General features: G+C 33.9%; 1 protein-coding gene and 1 non-coding gene across 2 annotated transcripts in view; both read left to right on the plus strand.

Moving 5' to 3' along the window:
• The window catches only part of LOC133193107 (tyrosine-protein kinase RYK-like), a 30,818-nt gene extending 20,017 nt beyond the window's left edge, over positions 1–10,801 (plus strand). Inside the window, exons 4-14 of the mRNA XM_061329085.1 lie at positions 396–530; positions 879–983; positions 2,511–2,667; positions 5,738–5,832; positions 6,740–6,862; positions 7,204–7,302; positions 7,620–7,822; positions 8,106–8,215; positions 8,837–8,996; positions 9,363–9,499; positions 9,938–10,801. Of these exons, the coding sequence (XP_061185069.1) occupies positions 396–530; positions 879–983; positions 2,511–2,667; positions 5,738–5,832; positions 6,740–6,862; positions 7,204–7,302; positions 7,620–7,822; positions 8,106–8,215; positions 8,837–8,996; positions 9,363–9,499; positions 9,938–10,049 (1,436 nt within the window). The 3' untranslated portion in view covers positions 10,050–10,801. The remainder of the gene's footprint in view (positions 1–395; positions 531–878; positions 984–2,510; positions 2,668–5,737; positions 5,833–6,739; positions 6,863–7,203; positions 7,303–7,619; positions 7,823–8,105; positions 8,216–8,836; positions 8,997–9,362; positions 9,500–9,937) is intronic.
• Positions 9,162–9,234, plus strand: Trnas-gga (transfer RNA serine (anticodon GGA)). Its single transcript has one exon. It is a non-coding gene; the product is annotated as a tRNA-Ser (tRNA).
• Positions 10,802–26,949: the final 16,148 nt, after the last annotated feature.

The raw sequence follows: 26,949 nt of genomic DNA on the forward strand, positions 1-26,949 counted from the left end.
GCAAAGAGGGAAATAACTCTAAAATTGATAGATCAATATGTTAATTTATGAAATTTTCATCTTCAACAATGATTTGTCTCAATATTTTCCCCAGTACAGTCTACTTCGGATATGTTGAATTTTATATGTGAATATTTCATACATGAATAAGTAATTTCAATTTAACTGATATTTTATTGCAAAGATTATGAGAAACTGAGACTGGGGATTTAGTTTTAACTTCAAAATAAGCGATACATGTATTTCAATATCTGTACTTTTTTGCTTGAATTTCATTTTTCTTCCCATTTTCTGTAACTTTAAAAAATTTCGAGGAGAAGATTAATTAGATAAGGAAATAAAAGAATAAAGAGAGAAGTAGGAGTGAAATTTATTTGGATGACTTTTTTTTTCAGTGTTCAGCATCACCTTTCCTTGTACCGGGAACATCTCTGCAGATGTGGAGGTCGTCATCCAGATGAATATCAGCATCTTCTCTGCTTCAAATATCTCTGTCCTCAACTTCAAACGCAAGAAAACATGCCTGATGGGTAAGCTGTTGAGTATCTCAGACCACTGTTTAAGCTACAGGTGTACACTGGGACTTAATTGAAATGATTCGGGTCTGTTGTACATCAGGGAACCTTTACTTTTCATCTTTTGAGGCCACCTACAGAAAATAATTGATACAATGCAAATGGTTGTCATGCTCTCATGACTTTTGTACGAAATATCACCAAAAACACAGTATCAAAATTCAAAATTCAGTTAATTTTTTATTGGCTGTTGATATAATGTATTGGTAAAGTGTTTCTAATTTCTTTAACATTGTATTAATCATTTTTAACCCAATTTTATTTAACTTTCTAAATCTAAGACTTTTCTTATATGATTTGCAGACAGTAGATACCAGAAGACATTGAGAAACAAACTTTATTACAACAAGATACAGACCATCCCTCCACATCTGAGCAACCTTACACACAGTCATGTCACTGTGGATGGTACGTAGATCTATTTAATGCACAGACAAACTAACACACAGTCATGTCAAATTGGATGGTACATGGATCTATGTAATATACAGACAAACTAACACACAGTCGTGTCAAATTGGATGGTACGTAGATCTATGTAATGTACAGACAAACTAACACAAAGTCATGTCAAATTGGATGGTACGTAGATCTATGTAATGTACAGACAAACTAACACACAGTCCTGTCAAATTGGACGGTACGTGGATCTATGTAAATATACAGACAAACTTACACACAGTCATGTCAAATTGGACGTAACATGGATTTATGTAATGTACAGACAAACTAACACACAGTCATGTCAAATTGGACCGTCTGAGCAACCTTACACACAGTCATGTCACTGTGGATGGTACGTAGATCTATTTAATGCACAGACAAACTAACACACAGTCATGTCAAATTGGATGGTACATGGATCTATGTAATATACAGACAAACTAACACACAGTCGTGTCAAATTGGATGGTACGTAGATCTATGTAATGTACAGACAAACTAACACAAAGTCATGTCAAATTGGATGGTACGTAGATCTATGTAATGTACAGACAAACTAACACACAGTCCTGTCAAATTGGACGGTACGTGGATCTATGTAAATATACAGACAAACTTACACACAGTCATGTCAAATTGGACGTAACATGGATTTATGTAATGTACAGACAAACTAACACACAGTCATGTCAAATTGGACCGTACATAGATCAGTGTAAAGTAAACTAATACACAGTCGTGTCACTATAAATGGTATGTAGATCTATGTAATGTACAGACAAATTAACACACAGCCATGCCATTGATTGATTATATGTTGTTTAATGTCCCATTCGAGAATATTTCTCTCATGTAGAGACATCCCCGTATGCCGGTGAAGGGCTTCAAATTTAGACCTATACTCGGCACTCAGGGCCATTGAGCAGTGAGGGTTCTTTATCGTGCCAACACCCACTGTGACACGAGACCTCGGTTTTTAAGGTCTCATCCGAAAGACCTGTGACTTTCACTTCTAGTGCTGGTCGCTTGGTGAGGGAACAGTCACTACCTATGTTTACGTCTTAGGTTTGACGTGGCGCGGCGAACAAGAATCGAACCCGGGCCTCCCAATCACGAAGCGAGCGCCCTACCACTAGGCTACCGTGACCGGTCACAGCCATGTCATGGTGGAAGGTACATAAATTTATGTTATGTACAGACAAACTTACAAACAGTCATATCAAGGTGGATAGTACCAAATCTATGTACAGACAACCTAATTATGTACAGACAACCTATCGTTCAATCATTTCATTGAAATCAAGCTCAGTAACTACTATTAATGACTTGAATCTCTGAGATGTAACCTTGGATGAAGGTCATGACACTTCACCTAGTTGCCTACATGGCACAATGGTTAAAGCATTTAGTTCTAGAGTTGGGAAGTCAGGAGCTAATTCTTACATCTGGGTTCAAACACTGAACTTATGATTTTGTATTCTGTGTTTTCAGATGCTACCACCAATGTTAAGATGTCAACCCGTATCTTCTACATCACTGTGGGGTGTGCATGTGCTGTGATTATACTTATAGCGATGGCTGTGGCAATTTACTACCTCAATACTCAGAAAGGCAACAATAGGGGATACTCTGAGAGGATCAAATACTAGTGAGTACGAATCACAACCCAGTACTGGAAATTAAATAGTTGAGGGGTACAAAAGAGGATTAAATACTAGTGAGTACAAAGTATAACCTTAGATAGGAATAATTAAGGTTATTGTTTAGTAGGGAGAGGAACTTATTGCATGTACAAATTTCCATTGTTTCACTTAATTGGATCCAAAATTTTAGAAATGTTTAAATATTGGCTAGTAGAATAAACCACAATGTCCAATAAATGCTGCCAGATATAATGTAACCTTTTTGTCTCTATAATCTGTTTTTAAATAGGGGCTTATATCATTTTCGACAGATATGTAATCTTTTTATGTATATCAATATTTAAAAACAGCTTATTGAGACAAAAGGGTTGCATTATCGATATATCAATATGGTAGTGCATATTAGAGTACAAAAATAGGAAAAAGGTGTTTTGACCCCCGATTTAAAAAAGCTGGGTAAAAATGTAAAAGGGGGAGGGGTCCAGTCCCAGTTATAAGAAAGATAACTCTAACACTGCATTTATGATATTTTTAGAAGTTATCTCTCTTTGTCCATGATTATTTAAACTATTTACCTTTACTCTTGCATCCCATCCCATGATGACCTCAAAATTTATTTTATCCATTCAAAGGATGTGACCCTCTTTAAAGCTTTTTTTTTAAAATAAGAGGAAGAAACTCTTTTCAAAATAAAAAGATTATTCAAATCAAACATGATTGAAGGGCTAAATGCGTGTACGTACAGATTCCTACGAGTTTGTTTTATCATTATTAAACTAGTAAATATTTTATATAATAACAAAATTTTAAAAAGTATTGTTAAGGATATTAACCTCTAATCTTTTAAAGAAACAAATGGTTTTTTATGAAAAAAAGAAACATCTTTAATTCTTGGGCATTATTTTTTAAAAAACATCACATACCTGTAGTCAAACCTGTCATAGCGACCACCTGTATTAAATGACTTCCTGTTTTATGTGAGCGTTAAATTTCCCCTGAGAAGTTTGTCATTATATTTAACCTGCAATCAGCGACTTTCTGTCTACGAAATGCAACTGTCATTTTCCATCCTTAGTTTAAGTCCATGAATTTAGTGACTTTCAATCTTGGTTTTGATAACAAAAGTAATAAAATGTTTAGTTTTAGCCGGCCTTTCTCTCTCCAAATTTGCAGAGAGATGTTTGCAAACACAAACTTACTAAATGGACTATTTGATAGTCTGTGATTTGGTCTCAAATAGAAACTTACAGGTTTGAATGTATATTATTGTTGTCTTCCCAGAAGTTAGAGGTTGTTTTCTGGCCTTCATTTTTTAAATAGTATTTTAAAAGCAGAAGTTAAGCATTTGCTCAACATTGTTTTCTCTTAAATAACAATCTAAGCATGAGTGGCAAACATGACATTTTCATTTAAATTTTAGTCCATTTAGAAATGAATTCTGCATAAAACAACATGCCATAAATAATTGCTGAGATTACTGACTCTGTAATAATCTCAGTGGAAAGAGCTCTTATGTGTCAATAACTGAATATAAAGAATGATTATGTAACAATAAATTATCTTCTGGAGGTTGATGGAGACAAGATGACTTCAGTGGTTTTAGTGATGGCTGTATGGTGACATTGATATTCCCTTCCATTCAGATAAACACTGTTAATTAGGCTCAGCCCTCCACAGCAATCAACAAGAACATTATCACCACACACCTATAAATAGATCAGGGACTCCAAATGGACATGTAAATGCATGTAGTCAAATTAAAATATGGATTTCCATGCATTTTCTCCTTAGATAAATGAAGTGGCCTAAGTACACTCTCTGATAATTGTATAATGGTGAAGTTTAGTTTTCCACCCACAAATGCATTTCTGGAAAATGAATACAATGAAGTTAGCTGCTGAACGTGCCCAGGGCATTTGAAAAAAAATTAATATGGAGATAAGACATTCAAAAACATATGACTAGAGAAAAATGGTTATGATTTTACTATACTCTAGAACATTCACTTAAGTAGGTTCATATAAAGTTTCTTTGAGGCTTGGATAGTTTTTGTTTATTGGTTCAATTTTATATAATTAATTGATCAAATTCTTTTTGTCAAATAAATATTGTACATTTGAACATTACTAACTTGGCAAAGTGAAGTGAATGAAGTATGTAGTGGGAACACAACAGGGAAACTGTGGTTTGATAATGTGTTTATTCAGACATCGCTTCATCCCTTCCCTCTCAATGAGCAATGAAAAATACAAATTTTGGCAAAGATAGAATACACATGTACATAATTTCACTGTACTAATGGCCACTTACAAGATATTTAGCAGATAGGTGTTTTGTAATCTCACTTTAACATGGATGTCATGAAGTAAACTTAAGTCCAATTGAGATCTTAATTAAGATAATATACAGTTTACAGACGTAATATGGCGCAGGTGTTAAAAAAAAAAGAAAAACTCTTGAGACACAAACATTAAGCTGTTCTTTCTATAGTAGACTCTGAATGCATGCATGCCCCTTTATGATTACTTGAATCAACATTTAAGTACTTTGTAAGCATAATCAGAATTGAATATAAAGAAATATCTAATTCATTTAATTGTATAACTCCATGAATATGGTAACTTTTTCAAGCTGGTTATGTTAATTTATTTGATTTGCAGCCCACAAGTTTGAGGTGTTTTAACAAAGGCTTTATATAAAAAGGCATAAGTTTTGATATTAATCATATTTTTACTGCCATTTGCACTTCCATGCTAATACATGATTAAAACAAATACATATAGAAGCTTGGCTCTAAATGCGCTAATTCATGACGACACTAATCAGTCGCTAAGGAATATTGTGCTAAATTTTAAATGCGCTATATGATGTACATTCAATTACTGTAGTTTGTTATTTAAACTATTCTTTTATCTATAGCATGTATCAAATGTTTGTCTAATATCTGAAAATTATGCATGTAATAAGAAAATAACAAAGAGTTAACCTGCGAATTTAATAATGCAGTACATTATGTTTCAATACCAGGGATCAAAAACAGTCATTAAGTTTGTCATTATTTGCTTATTTTAACAGTGACAGCACAAGTTCCCAGCAGCTCTCTAACCAACAGAGTCAGTCCTTCCTGCGATCAGAGACACCAGTAGAGAGTAGCTACAAAGGCTCCAGTGGTAAGTCAAACCTGATTCTCTGTTAAACAGCTTTCAGTCTGATTAAAATTTAGTCCCATTTTCCTTTCTAGGAGGAGAAGATAAAGTGGAAGGGGATGCTTTATTTCCTTGAAATTTCCTTGAAAATTCATACATTCTGGGTCATTTGGTTTTTTTTTTCAGCCATTCATTGCTTTCATTATCAACAACCGTACATACTCGCCTATAAGTCGGTTGTAATTTTTGAGGTTATTTTCGAGGCATTTGCCATTGACCCGCATATAAGTTGGTACAACTTTTTGCAAGAACCGGCTAAACATTTCAAATCAATGTTTTTATGATGTTTTAACCTGGTTTAAGTAATTTTTTATTATAAAGAAATGACGCCAATATTTAATTTTAAATCATAAAAAAATAAGTAATGCACACTTATGATAAAAATAAAATTATTGAAATATGTAAATACTTGTACTTCATGCATAATTTTAGATTAAAAAAATGATATAATATATCCAAACTTTATTCAACAATAATTGTCTGACACGCTCATAAAATACTACATGTTGCCGTTCAAAATAATGCCAATTTTTTATGACTCGCCTATAAGTCGGACATAGAGTTTTGGACGAAAATTTAACTCCCAAAAAACCGACTTATAGGCGAGTATATACGGTACTCTTCAATCAGAGTTAAGTGTCTTTGTGTCCCGTAAATAATGGCACTGACATTAGTGTTTATGGTTTAGTCTCTTTTTTACTTAAATCTACCTAACTGGAGTTGATAAAAGCTTATGCTGCAATGCAGCATTGATACTAAACAGACAACAAACTTGAATCAGAAAAGTTCACACAAGTTTCAGGATCAGGCAAATTAAAGAGAGAACCTATACTGTATATGTGTTGTATACTGACATGTTCTGTGATTTCAGTGAGAAATTATTCCTGTGGGCCATCCCCCATACCTGAGTGTTTCCCTCCTGATCCTAGGGAAATCCTGCAAGAAGTGGCAATTGAGCATCGTAGAATCGCACTAGGAGAATTACAGATGGAGGGTAGGAATTTATCTAATAAAATATAGCAGTTTATTTCTACTCATGCTTTCTATTTATCTTCAGTACAGTTTTATTAATTAATTCATTCAATAATTCATTCATTCATTCTTTATTTCCTATTTATGGAGATATATGAAATGTAAATCGACATACAATTATATAAATATTACAAACATTAAAGTTACATATTGGAATAAAATCTTTTTAATGTTAACTTTGAAGAACTCTACAGTAGGGACAAATAGTAGTGTATAATTATGTAAAATAATTGTTAAAATGTTTAGTAAAACATTTTTATACATGAAAGTTTTGTTTCACTAAGCTGATTCCACATTCTGTAGGTACCTTTGGAAGAATCTACCAAGGGACAATACTGAGTGAGACAGTGAGTGAGACAGAAATAGGGGTGGATCAAGGAATCATGATCAAAACTGTCTCAGGTAGATACACAGTCTGGAATGATTTTAGAAAAAAAAAACATTAAATATTTTTGTAGAACTAAGTATTAATATATTTATGATATAAATATAAGAAGTTGTTCTTTTTTAAAAAAATAAATAAATAAATTTTTTTAAAAATCGCGGTAAGTCTGTCAAATGACTCAACAGACAGAATTTCACAAATTAAAATATTTTAATAAAATTTGCAACTTTCAGTCCATTTAAATTAGTCTAACAATTGCATATTTTGTTCAGTATTATTCATGTTGAACAGATTGGAAGCAAGCTGTTTGATTGGTTAATCTTGTTTGTTACAGATCAAGCGAGACCTGACCAGGTTCATCTGTTCCTGACAGAAAGCTGTATGATGATGGGAATCATCCACCAAAACATCTACCCTGTCATCGGAGCCTGTATCGAGTCTGGTCAGCCTCCCTATGTCATCTATCCTTACTCGTCAGAAGGAAACCTTAAAAAGTTCCTCCTTAAATGTCGGGTCTCAGAGACTGGGTCTCACTATGTAAGTTAATGATCAAGGATCACAAATAAGGATTAATTACGTACATTGTGACTTACATGTATACAGTAATTTGTAGTATTCTGATGGGATTGCTTATATTAAGAAATGTCGTGTTTTACCAACTTTCAATTAAGCTTGTACCGATGATGGCTTTGAAAGTCTTTTCACAGTTGATCCATCCATTTTCAAATCAAAGTCATTTGTTCCTTGTTTCAAACTTGTCTGGTGTATTATTAATGTGTTTTGCATTGTTTCGTAACACCTTTTTTTTGTTCCTTTGTAGTCTCTATCCACACAACAACTTGTATACCTAGCAATACAAATTGTGAAAGCCATACAGTTTTTACACAGAAAGAAAATACTTCATAAAGACATAGCAACAAGAAATTGTGTGTAAGTAGAACAACTATTGAATGTAACCATCAATTATTTGTTATTCATTACTTTTTAAAACAAAAAATGTTCATCTTTACAATTTGCAACTTTGGATTTCTCATGATCTTACTTATAAAAACATATCAAGTTACTAAGAATTTTGATTTAAGCATTTCAGTATAGAGTAGATGACAACTTTAAATCATACACATGTACCATAAACAAACATAAATGACAACTCTCCAACAGATTATTTGATCAGTGTTACTGAACTCTTAAGGTTAAAGGTTATAAAGAATTTTGATTTAAGCATTTCAGTATAGAGTAGATGGCAACTTTATATTTATCTGTACTTACTTGCAGCTCCTTCTGAGAGTTTCCCTCTATATTTATCTGTTCTTACCTGCAGCTCTTTCTGAGAGTTTCCCTCTGTATTTATCTGTTTTTACTTGCAGCTCCCTCTGAGAGTTTCCCTCTATATTTATCTGTTCTTACCTGCAGCTCTTTCTGAGAGTTTCCCTCTGTATTTATCTGTTTTTACTTGCAGCTCCCTCTGAGAGTTTCCCTCTATATTTATCTGTTCTTACTTGCAGCTTCTTCTGGGAGTTTCCCTCTATATTTATCTGTTTTTACTTGCAGCATAGACAATGATCTGCAGTTGAAGTTAACAGATAATTCCCTGTCACGGGATTTGTTTCCAGCTGACTATCATTGCTTAGGTGACAATGAAAATCGCCCTGTTAAATGGCTTTCTCTGGAGGCATTGGTAGAAAGAAGATTCTCAATCAACAGCGATGTGGTAAGAATGTTACCTTATCAGGAAAAGGTTATACATGTACTCTGTTCAAGAGTGTAAAGTTTATCTTTGTGTTCTTAAATAAATATAAGAAAAGATTTGTCAGTGCATGTAATTCAAATGATCAGATATACCCTATGTGGCAGTCAGACGGGTTTGATCACCGGTGGCCAGATAGCTCAGTTGGTAGAGCACCTGACTGGAGATTCAGGGGGCCCGGGTTCGAATCCCGGTCTGGTCCGCTGCATTTTTCTCCTCTCCTGTTACACTTACAAAGTATTGTGGAGGCAAAAGATAAGTGGATGATTGCAGAACATTGATATTTATGTAAACATGAAGAATTTGATGAGTGAATTTTTTCTATTTCAGTGGTCTTTTGGAGTTGCTTTGTGGGAACTTATGTCTCTAGCTCAACAACCTTACTCAGAAATTGATTGTTTTGAAATGGCAGCATACCTTAGAGAGGGTTACAGGATAGCTCATCCAATCAACTGTCCTGATGAATTGTACATATCCAGTCAGATTATTTATGCATTCAAACCAACCAATCAAATGCCTTTTATTTCTGTATCAAACCAAGCTTTTTATTACTGTAAAACATATTAACCACATTTAAAACCATTCCAAAGAGCTGAAACTTGCTAAACCACTATGTTTTTATGTCTAGACATGCAGCAATTTTAAAATATTTTGATATCATTAATTTATTTAAGCTGTACTGGCTACTATTTCTGTAGTTTTCATCTGATTTCAGTACAACTTTGTACATCAGTAGATTACTTCGTAAAAAAAATTCCGTCATTTAATTTTTGATTTCAATGAATAGTGTTGCCTTGGGTTACTGAAAATAAAAAAATCATGAATTTTCTTCAAAATGCTTTGAATTGGCTAAGAAAGAAAAACTTTTAGACACCAAATTAAGATGCCTGTTTTATATTTTGAAGGTACAGCATGATGTCTGGTTGTTGGGCCAAAAATCCAGACGAGAGACCGAGGTTTTCCCAGCTTTTAGTGTATCTCCAGAACTTTTATGAAGCTTTGGGCCAGTACATTTAGTGATAGATGACTTTTCTCTATAATTCAAACGTTTCTCCAGAACTTTGACAGAACCAGTTTGTTTGATGGAGAATCGTTGTTACTTGAATGTTCACCTTCAGTTAGATATGATGAGCATCCAACAAATCATTTTAGGAAATTGTTTAAACTGTGAATATTCATTTGATGAATATTTAGATCTTGAGGATAAAATCTAAGTTTAATGCAAGGGTAATAAATATACTCTACTGAATGTAACAGAAGGTTGTGAACATTCAATTTAAAAACTTGTAATGAAATAATTCATTACTTTGGGCCAATTGGGCAGGTTGCAATAGAAATGGAGATGTTGTGTTCTCCTACAGTAACGGCTCAACGGAGAGACAAGGTTAAATCTTCCCAGTTAGGGGAGACTATTCTGTGTCAGTAAGTCATGTCTGCAATAACTCTACTGTCAGTATGTAAACCAAATACTTCCTGTTCATCATAAAATTTATATAAAAGCAGCCCTTTCATGTACATGTATTACTCTCCCATCATTGTTTTGTGTCCAAAGTTTGATATTCATACCTACTTAAGATTTTTGTAAATTATGTTTTCATCTCTGATGTCTTGTAATTTACAGTATTTTTGGTATTCTTTTCTCCATAGATCTTGATTTTATTTTCTTGTGATTTATAGAGTGGATATATTTATTAAAAATTATGCTAAAATTATATTTAAAAAAAATTCCTGACCTATAACTTATAATTCATTCTGTTTATTTTCATGTAAAATGTTATGTACCATTCTTCAATGAGAACAGCTGTACACACCATAACATTTTTTTTTTGTTAATCCTTTTTTTTTTTTACTATATATATATATATATATATATATATATATATATATATATATATATATATATATATATATAATGCCAAACGTGCTATTGTTTTGACATTGAGGATTGAGGCTTAAGAGGTGCATATAAAATACTTTGTAATAAAAAGTTGTGCCAAATGTTTTGCACTGATGATAAGTTTAATGATGAAAAAATGACATTTTTAAGAAAATAATGATGTAAAAACAGTCATTATTGAACTCATGTACTTCTGTAAAATAAAAGTTTACAAAATTCTGCAGATGCATTATGTACTTGGAATTTTTTTTCCGTCCATGCAATTTTATATGGTTGTCAGAAGTTTATAACATAGAAAAATATGTGCAGCAATATTCTACTTTAATACCCTGTCATACTAAACCCTATTTGTACAAATAAGGTCTAATTTTCATATTGATAAGCAGCATTGTGTAAAGCATTATGTAATATATGAAAGTCCTGTAGCAATTTTCATACTTATGCATTACAGCAGTTCTATACATATTTTCTAGTTTGTACATGTACATTCAAGTTCACTCCTTCATACTTTATTTATCCTTTTCCATCAATTTGTCTTTGCACAAAATTTCAGTTCTGAAGGCTATAAAACTTGCAGAGAAATTTTTATTATAGGAAAACCAAGTTCAAATCAGCAAATTAATAATTGAGTCAATTGTAGGAATGTTTTGTCATCTTGTTTTCTATTTCCAGGACAGCAATGTTTTATATGTAGAAATATATGCTTATGAAATCTTGTTTAATGAGTTAATTATTTCAATTGAATGTTCAATCTTGAGATAGTCACACAAACTGTATGAAATGTACAAATTAATGACAGAAGCAGAATTCCATGAGATAATGTCAGTGAATTTTATCTTTGATGTGTATACATGTACATTACTTAATCGTAGGTTAAGTAAAGAATTAATCTAATGTGCCATTAAGATGGATTTTCTTTTCTTTTTCCAGCTGAAAAATACACACGATGCCAAATGTTGTTTTTGAGTATTGTATGAATGTCCTCATGTCTGTAAAAAATAAATCTGTCTTTATATTTAATTATGTCAAAGAACATATGTGATTTTATATATTACGTATATAGTTTGTTTGTACTAAAACAAAGAGGGTGCGTGTATGTGTGTTTGTGTTTGATCAGATTTATGTATTTAATTCTTCATTAACACATTTTATATAATAAATTGAAAACAACTGATTCTTTTTATCTTGATCATTTCAGGGGTTGGACATTTTAATGGAATGGCAGGGCATTTTAGTGGATAAAAATGAATGTTTCAGCAGAAAATTTGTAGAAACTTTAGTGGAAGATAGACACGTATAGGACATTTCATCTGAATTTGAATAGGAATGTAGATATTTTAATAATCTTTAGATAATACCATGTTTTGATGTCCAGTTTGCAGTTGCTTTTAACTGGCGATGTTTGTTTTTCTTTCATTACACTATGCTGAAAAATGCATTCCCGGTAGAACAATTTTTCTTGTCTAAGAATGTCTCTGAGGAAAAAAGTCAGATTTTGGTAATACTTGAACTTTCTTTTGGAACCTGTCACAAATTCCTTTTGATCAACCCATTTCTACCTCTACTGTTTCCATACTGTTCAGTGTTGTTATTACATGTACTCTTATTCATTTGAATATTTCTATCCTTAAGGAGGGATTCTTCTCATAAGAACCCTTATTTCTTATATTCAAAAATCAATGAAATTTTCACAGAATCAAGAAGACAATATCACTAAGTGATGGTATCAGTTAGAATAAGTTTGACCGTTTTATATTAGAGGCAAGGTCAGGTCAAGGTCAGTACCTTTTGCCTACAAATAAGTTGATGAAAAGCTGTCTCGTTTAAAGTCATCATTTCGTAAGTTCTATGGTCGATACAATGACCTTGTCAGCAAATACAATTTATCATTGAGTCAAATGCTGACTGACGTTTTTCATACTAATTGTTAGGCCATTATTTACACACTGAATTGTCGACGGATTTTTCCGTTATTTCCCGATCATGACAAGGAGCACACGGCGGGTGTGACCGGTCGGCAGGGGATGCTCACTCCTCCATGGCACCTGATCCCACCTCTGATGTTTGGAGGTCCGTGTTTGCTCTGCTCCTATTTTGTATTGATTAATGGATTTTGAGCTTGAATACTGTTCGTTATCTCCATATATTTCATTTTATTTTCTATAAAGAGCCATGAAATAGCAAAAACGTGAGTACGGTGGCGTTTCCGGTTGGCGGATCTAAGTTACTGGCAGTTTTTAATGAAACTGACAACAAGCAATCGTTTATTTATTTTATAAAACGTCATCACTTTATTATTTATTCAAAACTTGATTTAAATGATATAAAAGAAATAAGTTGTGATAACCGATTAAAAAGGGAAATGTGCAAATTATTTTTGTCATTCGCCGATCTTAATATTGACGGAAGCTTCTAGAACATCAGATAGCATCGAGCCCGAAGTTAACAAGAGGCCCAAGGGCCTTAATGGTCACCTGAGTACAATACAACAATTTAGAGGATCCATAACTGATAAATGAAGCTTTGCTGCCCAAAACCAAGAAAAACAGTATGATTAGCATCTACAAAATAATTGGTCTAGTATCTATCTGCCCCCCCCCCCTCCATTTATCACTATTCCCATGCAGACTATTAACAAGATGTCTATTATTTAACCCCATATTATTACTTCTCACAATCGCCTCTCTTGGCCTTTGAAGAACATTTAAAAAGATAAATTATTTTTGTCTCATTTTTATTCATCTATTATTTCCAAGTCATTAAAACTATGAAAGTACTTTTTTTTTTTATACAATAAATTTTCTTGCATAATTCTCTTATTCTATTAACCTTTCAAATACATTATTTACATTGATTAATTATCAAAGGTGAATGGCAAAGGGGAATACCTTTGCTCAGCAGAATACAAGTTAATAGAGCCCTGGCCAGGACCAGAACACTTGACTAAATGGTCCAGGTGTTCGAAATTCTGGTAAAAATACCTTTGCATATTAAAACTTTTACTCTGTTTGCCTTGACCATCCCCAGAAGCATAGAAGATTTTCAAAGAAATGCATTTTCACCATATTATTAAATAAATAAAGCCCCATCCTTACACCAGAACATCTGACCCATTGGCCACGAACTCACAATTCTGGAAGAAGCACCTTTCTCATCATAGCTATAAACTTGTTTCTTTACTTTATAACCAGTAGTAGAAAAAATATTTTGAAAGAAATTATGCATTTTTACTATATAATCAATAGAGCTCTCCCCCCACCCCACCCCCCTTCACCAGAACCCCTGACCCAGGAGCCACGAATTTCACAATTTTGGAAGAGGCATTCTTCCTTATCATTACCATGCACTTCCTTTGTTTGAAAAATACCCAGGAGCAGAGAAGATGATTTTGAAAGAACTCATGCCTTCTCCCTATATAATCAATAGAGCCCCGCCCTAACACCAGAACCCCTGACCCAGGGGCCATGAAATTCATAATTTCTGAGGAGGCAGCCATGCTCATCATAACTATGCACTTAGTTTATTTAATATCCAGGAGCAGAGAAGAAGATTTTCAAAGAATTAATGCATTTTCACTATATAATCAATAACCCCCCCCCCCCCAACACCAGAACCCCTTACCCTGGGGCCATGAAATTCACAATTTGGAAGAGGCACTCTTGCTCATCATAACTATGCACTTAGTTTATTTAATATCCAGGAGCAGAGAAGAAGATTTTCAAAGAATTAATGCAATTTTACTATGTAATCAATAGAGCCCAGTCCTAACACCAGAATCCCTGACCCAAGGGCCATGAAATTCACAATTTCTGAAAAGGCAGCCATGCTCACCATAACTATTTTCTTAGTTAGTTTATTTAATACCCAGGAGCAGAGAAGAAGATTTTCAAAGAATTAATGCATTTTCACTATATAATCAATAACCCCCCCCCCCCCAACACCAGAACCCCTTACCCTGGGGCCATGAAATTCACAATTTGGAAGAGGCACTCTTGCTCATCATAACTATGTACTTAGTTACTTTATTTAATACCCAGGAGCAGAGAAAGAGTTTTCAAAGAATTAATGCATTTTCACTATATAATCAATAGAGCCCCGCCCTAACACCAGAACCCCTGATCCTGGGGCCATGAAATTCACAATTTTGGAAGAGGCACTTTTGCTCATCATAACTATGTACTTACTTAGTTTATTTAATACCCAGGAGAAGAGAAGAAGATTTTCAAAGAATTAATGCATTTTCACTATGTAATCAATAAAGCCCCACCCTAACACCAGAACCCCTGACCATGGGGCCATGAATTTCACAATTTTGGAAGAGGCACTTTTGCTCATCATAGCTATGTACTTAGTTAGTTTATTTAATACCCAGGAGCAGAGAAGAAGATTTTCAAAGAAATAATGCACTTTCACTATATGATCTATATAGCCCCACCCTAGCACCAGAACCCCTGACCATGAATTTCACAATTTTGGTAGAGGGCTCAATGCTTATTACAATCATGTCAACAGTTTGACTGCTTGATGTCCAGGAGTAAAGAAGAAGATTTTTAAAGATTGCATTATTTTTGGTGATTTTAGCCCCACCCCTCAGGCCCCAGGAGGGCAGGGACCATGAAATTCACAATTTTTGTTCCCCTTCACCCATAGATGCTATATGCCAAATTTGGTTGAAATTGGTTGAGCGGTTTCAGAGAAGAAGCTAAAAATGTTCAAATGTTAACGCACGACGCACACCGCACGACGCACGCCGACGGACGAGAACGGATAGCAATAGGTCACCTGAGTGACTCAGGTGACCTAAAAAGAAAAACGAGGCGATTATAGCTGCATGAAAAAAAGCTTTTGTGTGAATGGTCAGTGAAGTGATGGTAAATTATTGATAACACTATAAGTTGTGAATATATTTATATATCGAAAGACTATTACATATATGTAGTAATTTTTTCTAGTAAATTTATTGGTAAAATGTGTAATATATTCCTCACTGTGAGAGCATCGTGGCAACGAACCCGAAGTACAATTTCTACTTCGTAATAAAATTGCTTACATGAAAAGAGAAATTTAATGAATAAGATATTGTTCAAATATAATTAAAGCTGTAAAATTTTGTCCTTTAATCAATACATTTCAGTTTTTTTCTGAATACAGTCTTTTATATCAAATACTTGGCCTATTCATAGGGCTTTAAGCAGCTAATTTTTACACAGGTACTTGGGTCTTGGTATATAAATATGTATGTACCGGGTACCTTATTGATATGTAAAAAAGGTAAAGTACATTTTTTACATATCAATAAGGTACATACATATTTATAAAGAAAGACCCAAGTACCTGTGAATTTTTACCCCCCCCCCCCCCCAATCAATTTATCAGTAAAATGTGCATACATGTGTATTCGCTCCTTTTATCCTTGGCGGAAATGAAGTAAGTTAGAGCATCTGAAGTACAATATCCATAACATTATATAACAGGTTTCACAATAAACGTCAATTAAATGAAATTGTTATTTTTCAGGTTTTTACAAAAAAGGGGTGGGGTGGGGGGTGGAGACGTACATGTACTTCCTGTGTGATTTTGAACAAAGTATTTCTTCCTTCTATAAGCCTGTAGGCTGTCAGTAGAAACTACAATATATATTCTGTCGGTAGTGTTATAAATTCAATTCCCCGCGCTTGCGCGGGATTTCATCTAGTTAAGAATAAAAAAATTCTGTTGCCAATCATGCGATGCCTACTTCTATTTCAATAAATTAAATGTTTTTCTTTCTGCATAAAGAGATATTACCATATAGGGTCTATAAGATGATATTACAAAATTAACATAAATAATTTAACTAAAATGGATATTGGCTAATCCGAATTTTCTCTATTTTTCTTAAAATTTTAAGATATTAAAGTTATTTTTATATGCTTCCTATATTTAAATTTTTCTTATTTTCACATATGGTAAAGTTGTGACATAATGTTACAAAATGATATTAAAAACAAAAAGTTTTGATCGTTTACTAAGAGAGAAAAAACACTTTTTCCGGTTTAGTGGCTCAAATCTGAACTTAAATTGGAAGCTTTTAAAAGCTAACATAATTGTAGTTTGTCTGGAAAATCATATTCATTTGATATATTTTAAAACTTTAGCCCCTTATTATTAATTTAACTTACATTTAAAAATTTCTCCAAGTCTTTGATTGTGTAAAAATTATAAAGTATAAAAAATATGATCTCTTAAATCTCTTACATCTAAATATATAAAACATATAAGCAAATATAATTTGAATATTTCATCTAGTCAGAAACCAGACATGAATCCCTCCTTAATATCTAAACCTCTGATGAAGTTGGAAAATCAATTTTTTGTTGACTAAAATTACTTGTATAAAAAAAAAATCTTAAGAAATTTTTACGGATAACCAAATTCTTTTTCTGCTAAAATGTAAACTCGTGTTCTTTCACATCTTCATAAATTCTGCTAAAATATCTAACACCAATCATTTCAAAATTATAAATATTGAGGAAGTATTCAGGTAACCCAACTTGACAAATTAATTTACTGCATATGAAATGTAAAGATAAAGAACAGTGATCATTCTCAAAGGTCCATTTAAACAATACAAATTATGAGCAGAGCCAACACGGACCTCTGAAAACAGAGGTGGGGTCAGATGCCGTGGAGGAGTAAACATCCCCTGCCGACCGGTCACATCCCCCGTGTGCTCTTTGTCAAGATCGGGTAAACACAGAAAATCCGTAGACAATTCAGTGTGAAAATAATGGCCTAACAATTTGTATGAAAAATTCAGTCAATATTCGACCTAACGATTGATTGTATTTGCAAAGAATTTGTGAAATGTTGACGTTAAACAGGATTGTTGATATCCTTGCATCATCAAGTTATTTGTCAATAGCCTGTCTCATTTAAGAGATTATTCATACGTAGAACATGTTCTTGCTATCGAGTCAACTGGGAGACAAACTCCATATGTAGGTGATAATGGTATACTGCTACATTAGTAAGCTAAAGTCACCACGTGTATCATAAATTTTAGTCGTCAGTTTGCCATCACTGCCATTCTCTAGTAAAACATCCAAATATGAAACAGATGTGACAGATCGTGTGGTATTTCGAGTTCAGTGGGATTTATCGAATCAACGTAGGAATGGAAATAAATGCTGTGATAAAACGTCATCGATATACTAGTATATCTACATGTCGACGGCCATAGCAAGAGACTTCTTTTCATGTAGAAGTTTTTTGAATTAATTCTGCTTCACATGAATACAAAATCAGATCTCCTTATAAGTAATCATAGGAACAGATTTTTGGAAGATCTGGTCTCCAAAAACAACATACGTAGAATTTGTCGATGGCAAACTTGGTCATAACAAAATTACTTTGTTAAAAATCACCCTGATTGTACACACAAGCACTCTGAAGTTGATATTAAAAGGATGCTGAAGTTCCTCATAGACAACATTTATGTAGTCTTCGGAGACCAGGTCTTCCAACAAACCATTGGAATTTCGATGAACACTAATTGTGCTCCTTTATTAGCTGACCTGTTTTTTTTTTCGTATGAAGCAGAATCTATTCAAAAACTTCTACATGAGAAGAAGAAAACACTTGCTGTGACCTTCAACACGACATTTAGATACATCGACGATGTTATTTTCATTCATATGTCGATTCGATATACCCTAGTGAGCTTGAAATAAAAGACCCCACAGAGTCTGCCACATCTATTTCATATTTGGATTTTACTGACTATAGACGATAAGGACTATCTAAATTGTATGGCAAACGAGCATCGTCAACTTACCTTATTTATGTAGTGATATCTCGCTATCACATGCATATGGTGTTTATTCGATACTCAAGAGTATTCTCCGAGTACGATTAATTTTTAAACCAAGGCAGGCTACTGACAAATAAGTTGATGTTACAGGAATTTCAACAACCTCGTTTAAAGTCGGCATCTTGTAAATTCTATGGTCGTTATAATGATCTTGTTAGCAAATATTACCTTTCATTTGGCCGTATTTTGGCTGACTTGTTTCATACGAATTGTCCGGCCTTTGTTTTTATACTGAATTTGACTTCGGAATGTTCTGTCTACCTGATCAATATAAAGGGCTCACGGCGAATGTGACCGGTCAACAGGGGATGCTTTCTCCTCCTAGGCACCTGATCCCAGATCTGGAATTTCCAGGGGTCCGTGTTTTATGCCCTTTTCATAGAATTATATTGTTTATAGATTTTTTGAGATCGATCACTGTTCGTTATCTTCACCTTTTTCATTTAAACATCTCTTTAATATCTTGTGTTTAGAATCAGAATGTTTTTTTAACAAAATAAGTCTGCAGATGACCGGTGACAAGGTATGCAAATTTACGAGTCCCATTATAAATGAAGAAGCAGTTATCTATGGTGTCAAAGAGTCTGTCTTTCATTAATCGTGGAGAATGAAACTGAAACTGATTTATTTAATTAAACACCTATTTTTACATAAACGTATTCAATGGCGTTGTACAGTAAAACTGCAAAAAAAAATATTTACATATAATATATACAAATATACACGAAGAGTAATAATTAAAATAAAGCATCAAAGTCCCTAAAGCATTAATTTTTAAAGTTGTTTTTGAAATCATCAATAGATTTTGATTGTTTAATATACAAAGGTAGTTCATTCCACAATTTTGGTCCGATGGTACTAAAACTCCTGTCGCTGAAAGTTGTTCTTTTATTAAATGGGACTATGTAAGTTTTCGGAATTTCGGGAAGAGCGCAATTTTTGATTGGAAGTTTGTTTTGACAGAAGTTCAATTAAATATTCTGGTGCTTGGCCCACTGAACAATTATATTTGAATGTCAGAATTTTGAATGATATTTTAGTTTTGATTGGTAGCCAATGGAGATCAAATAGAGATTCTTTTGAACTGTAAAATTTCCTCCGATTTAAAACCAATTTGGCTCACATGTTTTGAATTCGTTGCATTTATTAATTTCGTATTGTGCTGTACCGAATAAATAACATTGCAATAGTCTAAATGTGAACTTACTAATGATAGAACCAAAATTTCCGTAGCATTTGCGAATGCTTTTGATCCTTAGATAATTTAACATTGCTGAGCGACATTTCCTATTAACATGTTCTTTGAAATTAAGATTTTGATGTATTCATTTTAAGTTTATTAGCGTTCATCTAGTTGTTAATAATCTTTGCGCAATCCTCAAGCTCGCGAATAGCCTCAATTTCGCTGTGTTTCAACGTTGGATTAAAGCGTGTATTTGCGGTATGGTAATCTGCAAAGCCGAAAACTGATATGGAAGGAGGAATGACATCAAATATCTAGTTTTGGAAAGCTATTTCACTTGCTACCGACTTCCACTCGGGTGAACATAACATTAGGGAATATATAATTTGGGATGGGGAGGTTGGGGGGATGGGAGTGGGTGCAGAGGACCTCCCCCCAAACATTTTTTTTTTCTGAACGTACATTTTTACTTTTAATTTAGACTAAAAATATTCATTGAAAGACTGGTCCCCCACTAATGGACCTTATTTCCCCACCCCAACCCCATCCAAACCATAAAACAAAATTTGAAGTTAAAAGAATTCTCTTTTCGTGCACGTGGGGGCTTATAAAAAATTTTTTTCCTGGTAATGCCCTCCCCCCTCCTTTTCAAAATCTTTTCTATGAACCTGACATAATTTCTTTTTTTCATAGCAACTTAAGTAATTTTAAAAATTCCAAATTAATACAACTGGTAATGTTTATTTAACCCAGTGGCGGATTTAAGGGGGGCGCCCCCCTTAAATTGTCAAAGTTTGCGTAAATCATAGTTTCGTCGAGAAAATGTAAAATGTCTACTCGGTAGACCTCATTTTTACCTTACAAAATCTCTAGAATCCAGGAGCTTCCTGGACCCAGACCCCCTGCCTACTTTTGGCGTCCCCTCTAACTTCAAATCCTGGATCTGCGCCTGTAACCCCGCTTCTCTCATTGTATTTAGCTAGGACTTCAAGTAAGATCGCATGAACTGCTTGATGAATAATGAGTTCGTATCATTTAATCATTGTATCATATAATAAAACAATTATAGCTGTTTTTTCATTCAATACGATGATTTAGCTTCCTTCGAAGTACAATATTCACCTCGCCCGAAATACATGTAATTGTATAATATTTTGCGTCTCTTCATAAAGGTACTGGAATATATGTACTGCCATTTTCTCACAGAAATACAGTATAAATCTCATTATTAAAAAAAAAAGGGGGGGGGGAATGACAATTATTCATAAAATTAATATAATTTGGTATATCGTCCAACCTGGTAGACTTAATCACACCTTTTGCCTTATCTACTATATTGTACGTACCTCATGTCCCATTTACAATATGTTTACATGGTTACTAAACAGAACTGGACTTAACCAGTTTGAGACAAAGCCTTTAAATTGTGTAAACTGTTAAGAAAACATAAGCCAAATGTACTAAATTCGTATACCTCGATCACACTTACCCAGCGTTTATTTGTCGGTCCATTTTTACTTATTTTTTCAGTAAAGAATTGCACAGAAAGAAGAGTTTTGAATGAACTACTTGCATGTACAAGTTGTATGCATTAGTAAATTATGCTTATTTGAAATAATTTGCAATTCTATTGTCCGTTAATTTTTATAATACTGTAGTACTGAATAAGTTCTGAAAGTCCGGGATTTATTGTGTTTTTTTTTTATATATAGTATCATTGGCGGAGGGGGGGGGGGGGATTACATGCACTTTTGAAAATATTTTCTTTTTATTCATGACTGTCTAGCAGACAAATCAGTTCTTTGATTATAATGAACCACATAATTCTCTAGCAAAATTTTATACATGTACTTATGGTCACCTGGCCCACTTTACAGAGTGGGTGGGTGAGATGATAATATATTGTCATATAGAATCTTTCTTACCTCTATCAGGCAAGTTTTCAAGAAGAAATACATGTATGTAGCTAGCCCTCTGCGGATATTTAAAAAAAAATCCATACCCCCCCCCCTCCCCAGTCCAGGTCACAGGGTGGGAATTTGGTAATACATGTATATTAAGAATTATAATGAGCAGTTATCCACTTTGCTTATGAACCTCTAGGCCACAAGCTGCCCTTACATGTATATGAAAATTTGTTTTTTCATTGATCTTTCGTCGAAAATTAAATGCCTTTGCAATAAAATAAGAAAAATATAAGGTACATAGTACAAAAACATGCACAAGCAAAACAACAGCGAGAGTTCACTCACTGGTCAGTCAAGAGGTGTCCAAAAACTGGATCAAACCAGTGGCGAGGAAGAAACACTCAAAATCACTCATAATGTAAAAAATACCTAAAAACAACCCTTCTTGATTGGGATTAGAATTGCGTAAATAAGTCGTTTGAGATTACTCCGGCTTAGTATATATAGAAGTCATTCCGCATTGTTCGGACAGCACAGCAAAAATTGGAATTTGGGGATCAAGATGAAACTTTGGTTGTCTGTCTTGTTGGTCCTGGCCGTGGTCAGTGGTCTGGGAGCTGGACGTGGAGGGAAGAGACGAGAATGGCGAAGACCGAAGTTCGCCGAACTACAGACGACAAGACACGGGTAAGTCAACTAGCTTTTTATTAGAAAACCTGAATTTGAGGTCTCTTTTGGTAAAACTTGAGCAGAGAATTAAAAAATGACACAACCTGTCGAGTACCATTTCCAGATAATTGAAATCGTAAGATTTCATGTGGCACAAATGCGTGGTCGGAAGCGAGCTTTATCCACATGTCGATGACCATTTGGGTGTTTTCGATTATAAAAATGCCTGTATTTCTGAAATCTTTGTTGATCAATCTTAACAAATGCATGAAATTTGTCGCGTAGGCAACAATTTGACTTTTTGGGGGGGGGGGGGGGGAGGGGGGGCACAATCAAATAATTTCAGTTTTTTGGGGGGTTGGGGTGGGGGTGGGGACTCAACCAAGCGAACATTTCTTGACAACTATTATTATCAAGGGGCACAGTCAAAAAACCTTTGTTTTCTCTGTTTTTATAGTAAATTTGTATATTAGCAACATGAAAATACCCCCAGCCCCCAATGTTTCCTTCGGCCCTGTGTCGAAATTAAGGAGATCGAATTTCTTGAAATATCAATTTTAACAGCTACACTAAAATTGAAGAAAAGAATGTGCATCACTTTTGAGTAACTCGGAATTTCTGTACAATTTTCCCACTGAGAAAAATGAGATGAAAATCAATCTAATACCTTTATCTTTTAAATATTGCAAAACAACAATCGTATATATTTTTTATCTTTATCTGCTTTTTTTTTACTTCTACACCAAATTTTCACTAGTTGTAAAATAATCGCTTTATTTATTTTATTAGGTAAATTTTTATTAAAACTATTGAAAATTTTGCGCTAAAGCACTGTGCAAGAAGTTAGAAAACACATTATTATTACACTATTCGTTTGTGTTTGATTTGCCGTTTCAGGTTGTTTTTTTTTAAAGTTTATACAACTGTTCCTCCTTTTGCCAGAGATTCGATAATGGCGACTGATAATGAAACCAAAGAAGATGACGATGATTCCGTACGTAAGAGCAATTGGATGTCCAGGAAAGAGAGGAAGTGGAACGGAAAGCGCCAGAGGACAATGAAGGGGATGAAGAAACGTCGTGGTATGATGACAGCAGATGATTTAGACAATTATAGGAATAATGAGGTACAAAACAGCTACGAGGATAATTATTCAGTGACCCACAGGCGACGATGGAACGCCGATAAAAGAAACAAAGCACGGAAAAGTCAGAAATGGAGGAAAATGAAGAAATTGAAGAGGCTGCATAAGAGACCTTCTTGTTTCTGTCTGCAGGCCGAACAACTAGAGAAACTCTGGGAGCTGATCAAAAAGGAGGGCCTAGAATCGACCTTCACGCAGATCATGCCACCAGCTGAGGAAAATATCCCCGATACATCTGATGTGTCTGACGATAAGGACGACGATTTAATTGAGGATATTGAAAAGTTCGATAATACCGACGAAGATCAGACAAAATGACAGAATTGCTTATGAAGAGCTTTCTGTAATGACAATAAGATTGCTTGTTATTTTTAGAATAAACTCTTTCTTTTTCCTTTTTAATCTGTAAATAGAAAGTTTGTTTTTGTTATTAAAAAAATTGACAAAATACGTTTTGATTTTGAGGTTACATGTTTTACAAGAAGTAGGAAACTCAAACTGGCAATTATAATTTAGAAATTTTATATGATTGAGAAGTAAAAAGAACAAGTTGACAAATTTTGTAATATTTCCACCATTGTAAAAGTTTGACACACCAAATAATAGAGAGGTTTAGTTACAAGTTTTGATCGAACTTGTAGTACGTGCAGCAATATATCCTATCATACCAGACCTCGTTTGTACAAAAGGTCGTGTTTTCATATGGATAAGCAGCATTATGTAATATTATAGTCCTGTAGCAATTTTTTATACTTAATTTCATCGTTGGTTTGAACGTACTTTATTGCCTTCAAGTTTTACAAATTAAAAGGGATCGGACAAAAGTTCTAAAAACTTAAATACGCCCTTTCCCTACATGTGAATATTATCACTTATTTACATATATGGATCAAAGTTTAAAATAAAGAAGCACAAAAGATTAATAACTGCAAATTCCAGAAGTTTAATAACTGCAAATTCCCTAGATCCGCACATGGCCGGGTTCGATTCTCGTTCAAGCCTTAGACGTAAACATAGGTAGTTACTGTTCCTTCGCAAAACGCCCGGCATAAGAAGTGAAAGTCACGGGTCTTTAAGACCCCAAAAATCGAGGTATCGTGTCACGGTAGGTGTTGACACGATAAATAACCCTCACTGCTCAATGACCCTGAGTGCCGAGTACAGGTCGAAATAATTTGAAGCCTTTCACCGACATACGGTCTCTATATGAGAGAAAAATTCTCGAATGGGACGTTAAAACAGCATTCATTAAATCAATCAATCTTTTACTATCCGTTTTTGTTTGAACATATTTTCAATGTCTGATAGATATAAACGTTACAAAGATATTTTCATCAAGGAAAAACAACTTCAAATATGAAAAATTAACGATTTAGTGAATTGTAAGAATTTTTTGTTTCATTAATCTATTCAATTTGTTTTCTATTTCAAGTACAGCAATGTTTTAATTTATACACGTACGAGGGTTGGTCCAAAAGGTATGTCACTATTGCTATAAAATCTGTCATAACTGGAAAGTCATAAACAAAAATAATAATACTTCTATCTTGTTTTACTATTGCCTAAAAATTTCATTCAGATATAAATATATAATTCGTTTTAAAATATAAAGATAAAAAAGAAGTATTGCAACTTAATGATAAAACATTTCCTGGCGTCCTTATGACATCATGTTTTAGCGCTAATATTCACTTCATACACAAATCAAATGCGCCTCAATTTTCAGGCTTTACAAAATCTTAACTGCCATCTTAGTGAAAGAGCCTCGCTTTGAGGTTTTTGAACTGTCTGAAGTTTATTTCCATATTTATTCCGGTATGAGTAAGATCCCTTGTATCGTCAGATTCAAGAGTAAGTGACATTAAAGGTTTACTGATCATCTATTCACATTCTTTCTCTGTTGAAATGTGGAAAAAGATTAATACAACTCCTGATTAAACGCCAAGTCATGACACTAGCTTTTATTATAAACAAGGGAAATAACAAAACTATATCGTCTTTGTGGCCAAGTGGTTCTTGAGAAGAAGATGTTTAAATGACCCCAGCCGATTTTCACTATTTCTTAATTATCCCCCCTGTGAAGAGAGCTTCATTTAAAGAAACTTGAATTCCCTTCACCCCAAGATACTTTTTGCCCAGTTTAGTTGAAATAGACCCAGTGGTTCCGAAGAAGAAGATGACATTGTAAAGAAGAGGCCCAAGGGCCTTAACCGTCACCTGAGTATAATACAAAAATTTAGAGGATCCATAAAAGTATATAATAAAATGATCGATGAAGCTTCGCTGCTCAAAATCAAGAGAAATAGGATGATCAATATCAACCAAATAATTAGTCTAGTATTCAGTAACAACTCGTAAAGTAAGTTCTACTTGTCCTCGTTTATCACTGTAACCATGCACTATTAACAAAACAACAATGCTTCACTGCTATTTTTAACCCCACATTGTTACCTCTGGCGTTGGCCTCTCGTGGTCTTTGAAGAACAATAAGATAAGTAATTTATGTTTTATTTATCTATTATTTACAAGTCTACCTGATCATTAAAACTATGAAAGTACTTTTTGTATAAGACATTAAAAGTTCTTAAATAATTCTCTTATTCTATTAACCTTTCAAATACAGTCTTTACAGTGATTAATTTTCAAAGGTGAATTAAGGATGGATTCTTCTCATATTTCTTATAATGGCATAATCTTGATTTTCTGAATACTCAATATTCAGACTGTTTACACTATTTTAACATCCAACAAGAGGCCCAGGGGCCACATTGCTCACCTGAGCACTATGGCTAGGAAAAAGCAGAAATCACTTCAATCTTGAAAGGTTGAAAAGTTTAAATATAAAAGTGGTTGGGGAGGGGGGGGGGTCATGAATTGAACAAATTTGAATCTACATTATCTGAGGATGCTTCCATTTAAATATGACCAATCATGGCTTTGCTGTTCTTGAGTAGAAGATTTTTAAAGATTTAACCTATGTATTCCTATGTAAAACTTTGATCACAAATTGTGGCCCCACCCGACCCCCAGGGGTCATGTTTGAACAAACTTGAATGTACACTATCTAAGAATGCTTCCATATAAATATGACCAATCATGGCTTTGCTATTCTTAACAAATAGTTTTTTTTAAAGATTTTTACTATGTGTTCCAATGTAAAACTTTGATTGCCCATTGTGGCCCCACCCGACCCCCGGGGGTCATGATTCGAACAAATTTGTATGTACACTATCTGAGGATGCTACCATATAAATATGACCAATCA

The sequence above is a fragment of the Saccostrea echinata genome, unplaced genomic scaffold (assembly GCF_033153115.1).
Source record: "Saccostrea echinata isolate AGI-Se365-2 ecotype Australia unplaced genomic scaffold, CSIRO_AGI_Sech_v1 ptg000001l, whole genome shotgun sequence".
Classification (NCBI taxonomy): Eukaryota; Metazoa; Mollusca; class Bivalvia; order Ostreida; family Ostreidae; genus Saccostrea; species Saccostrea echinata.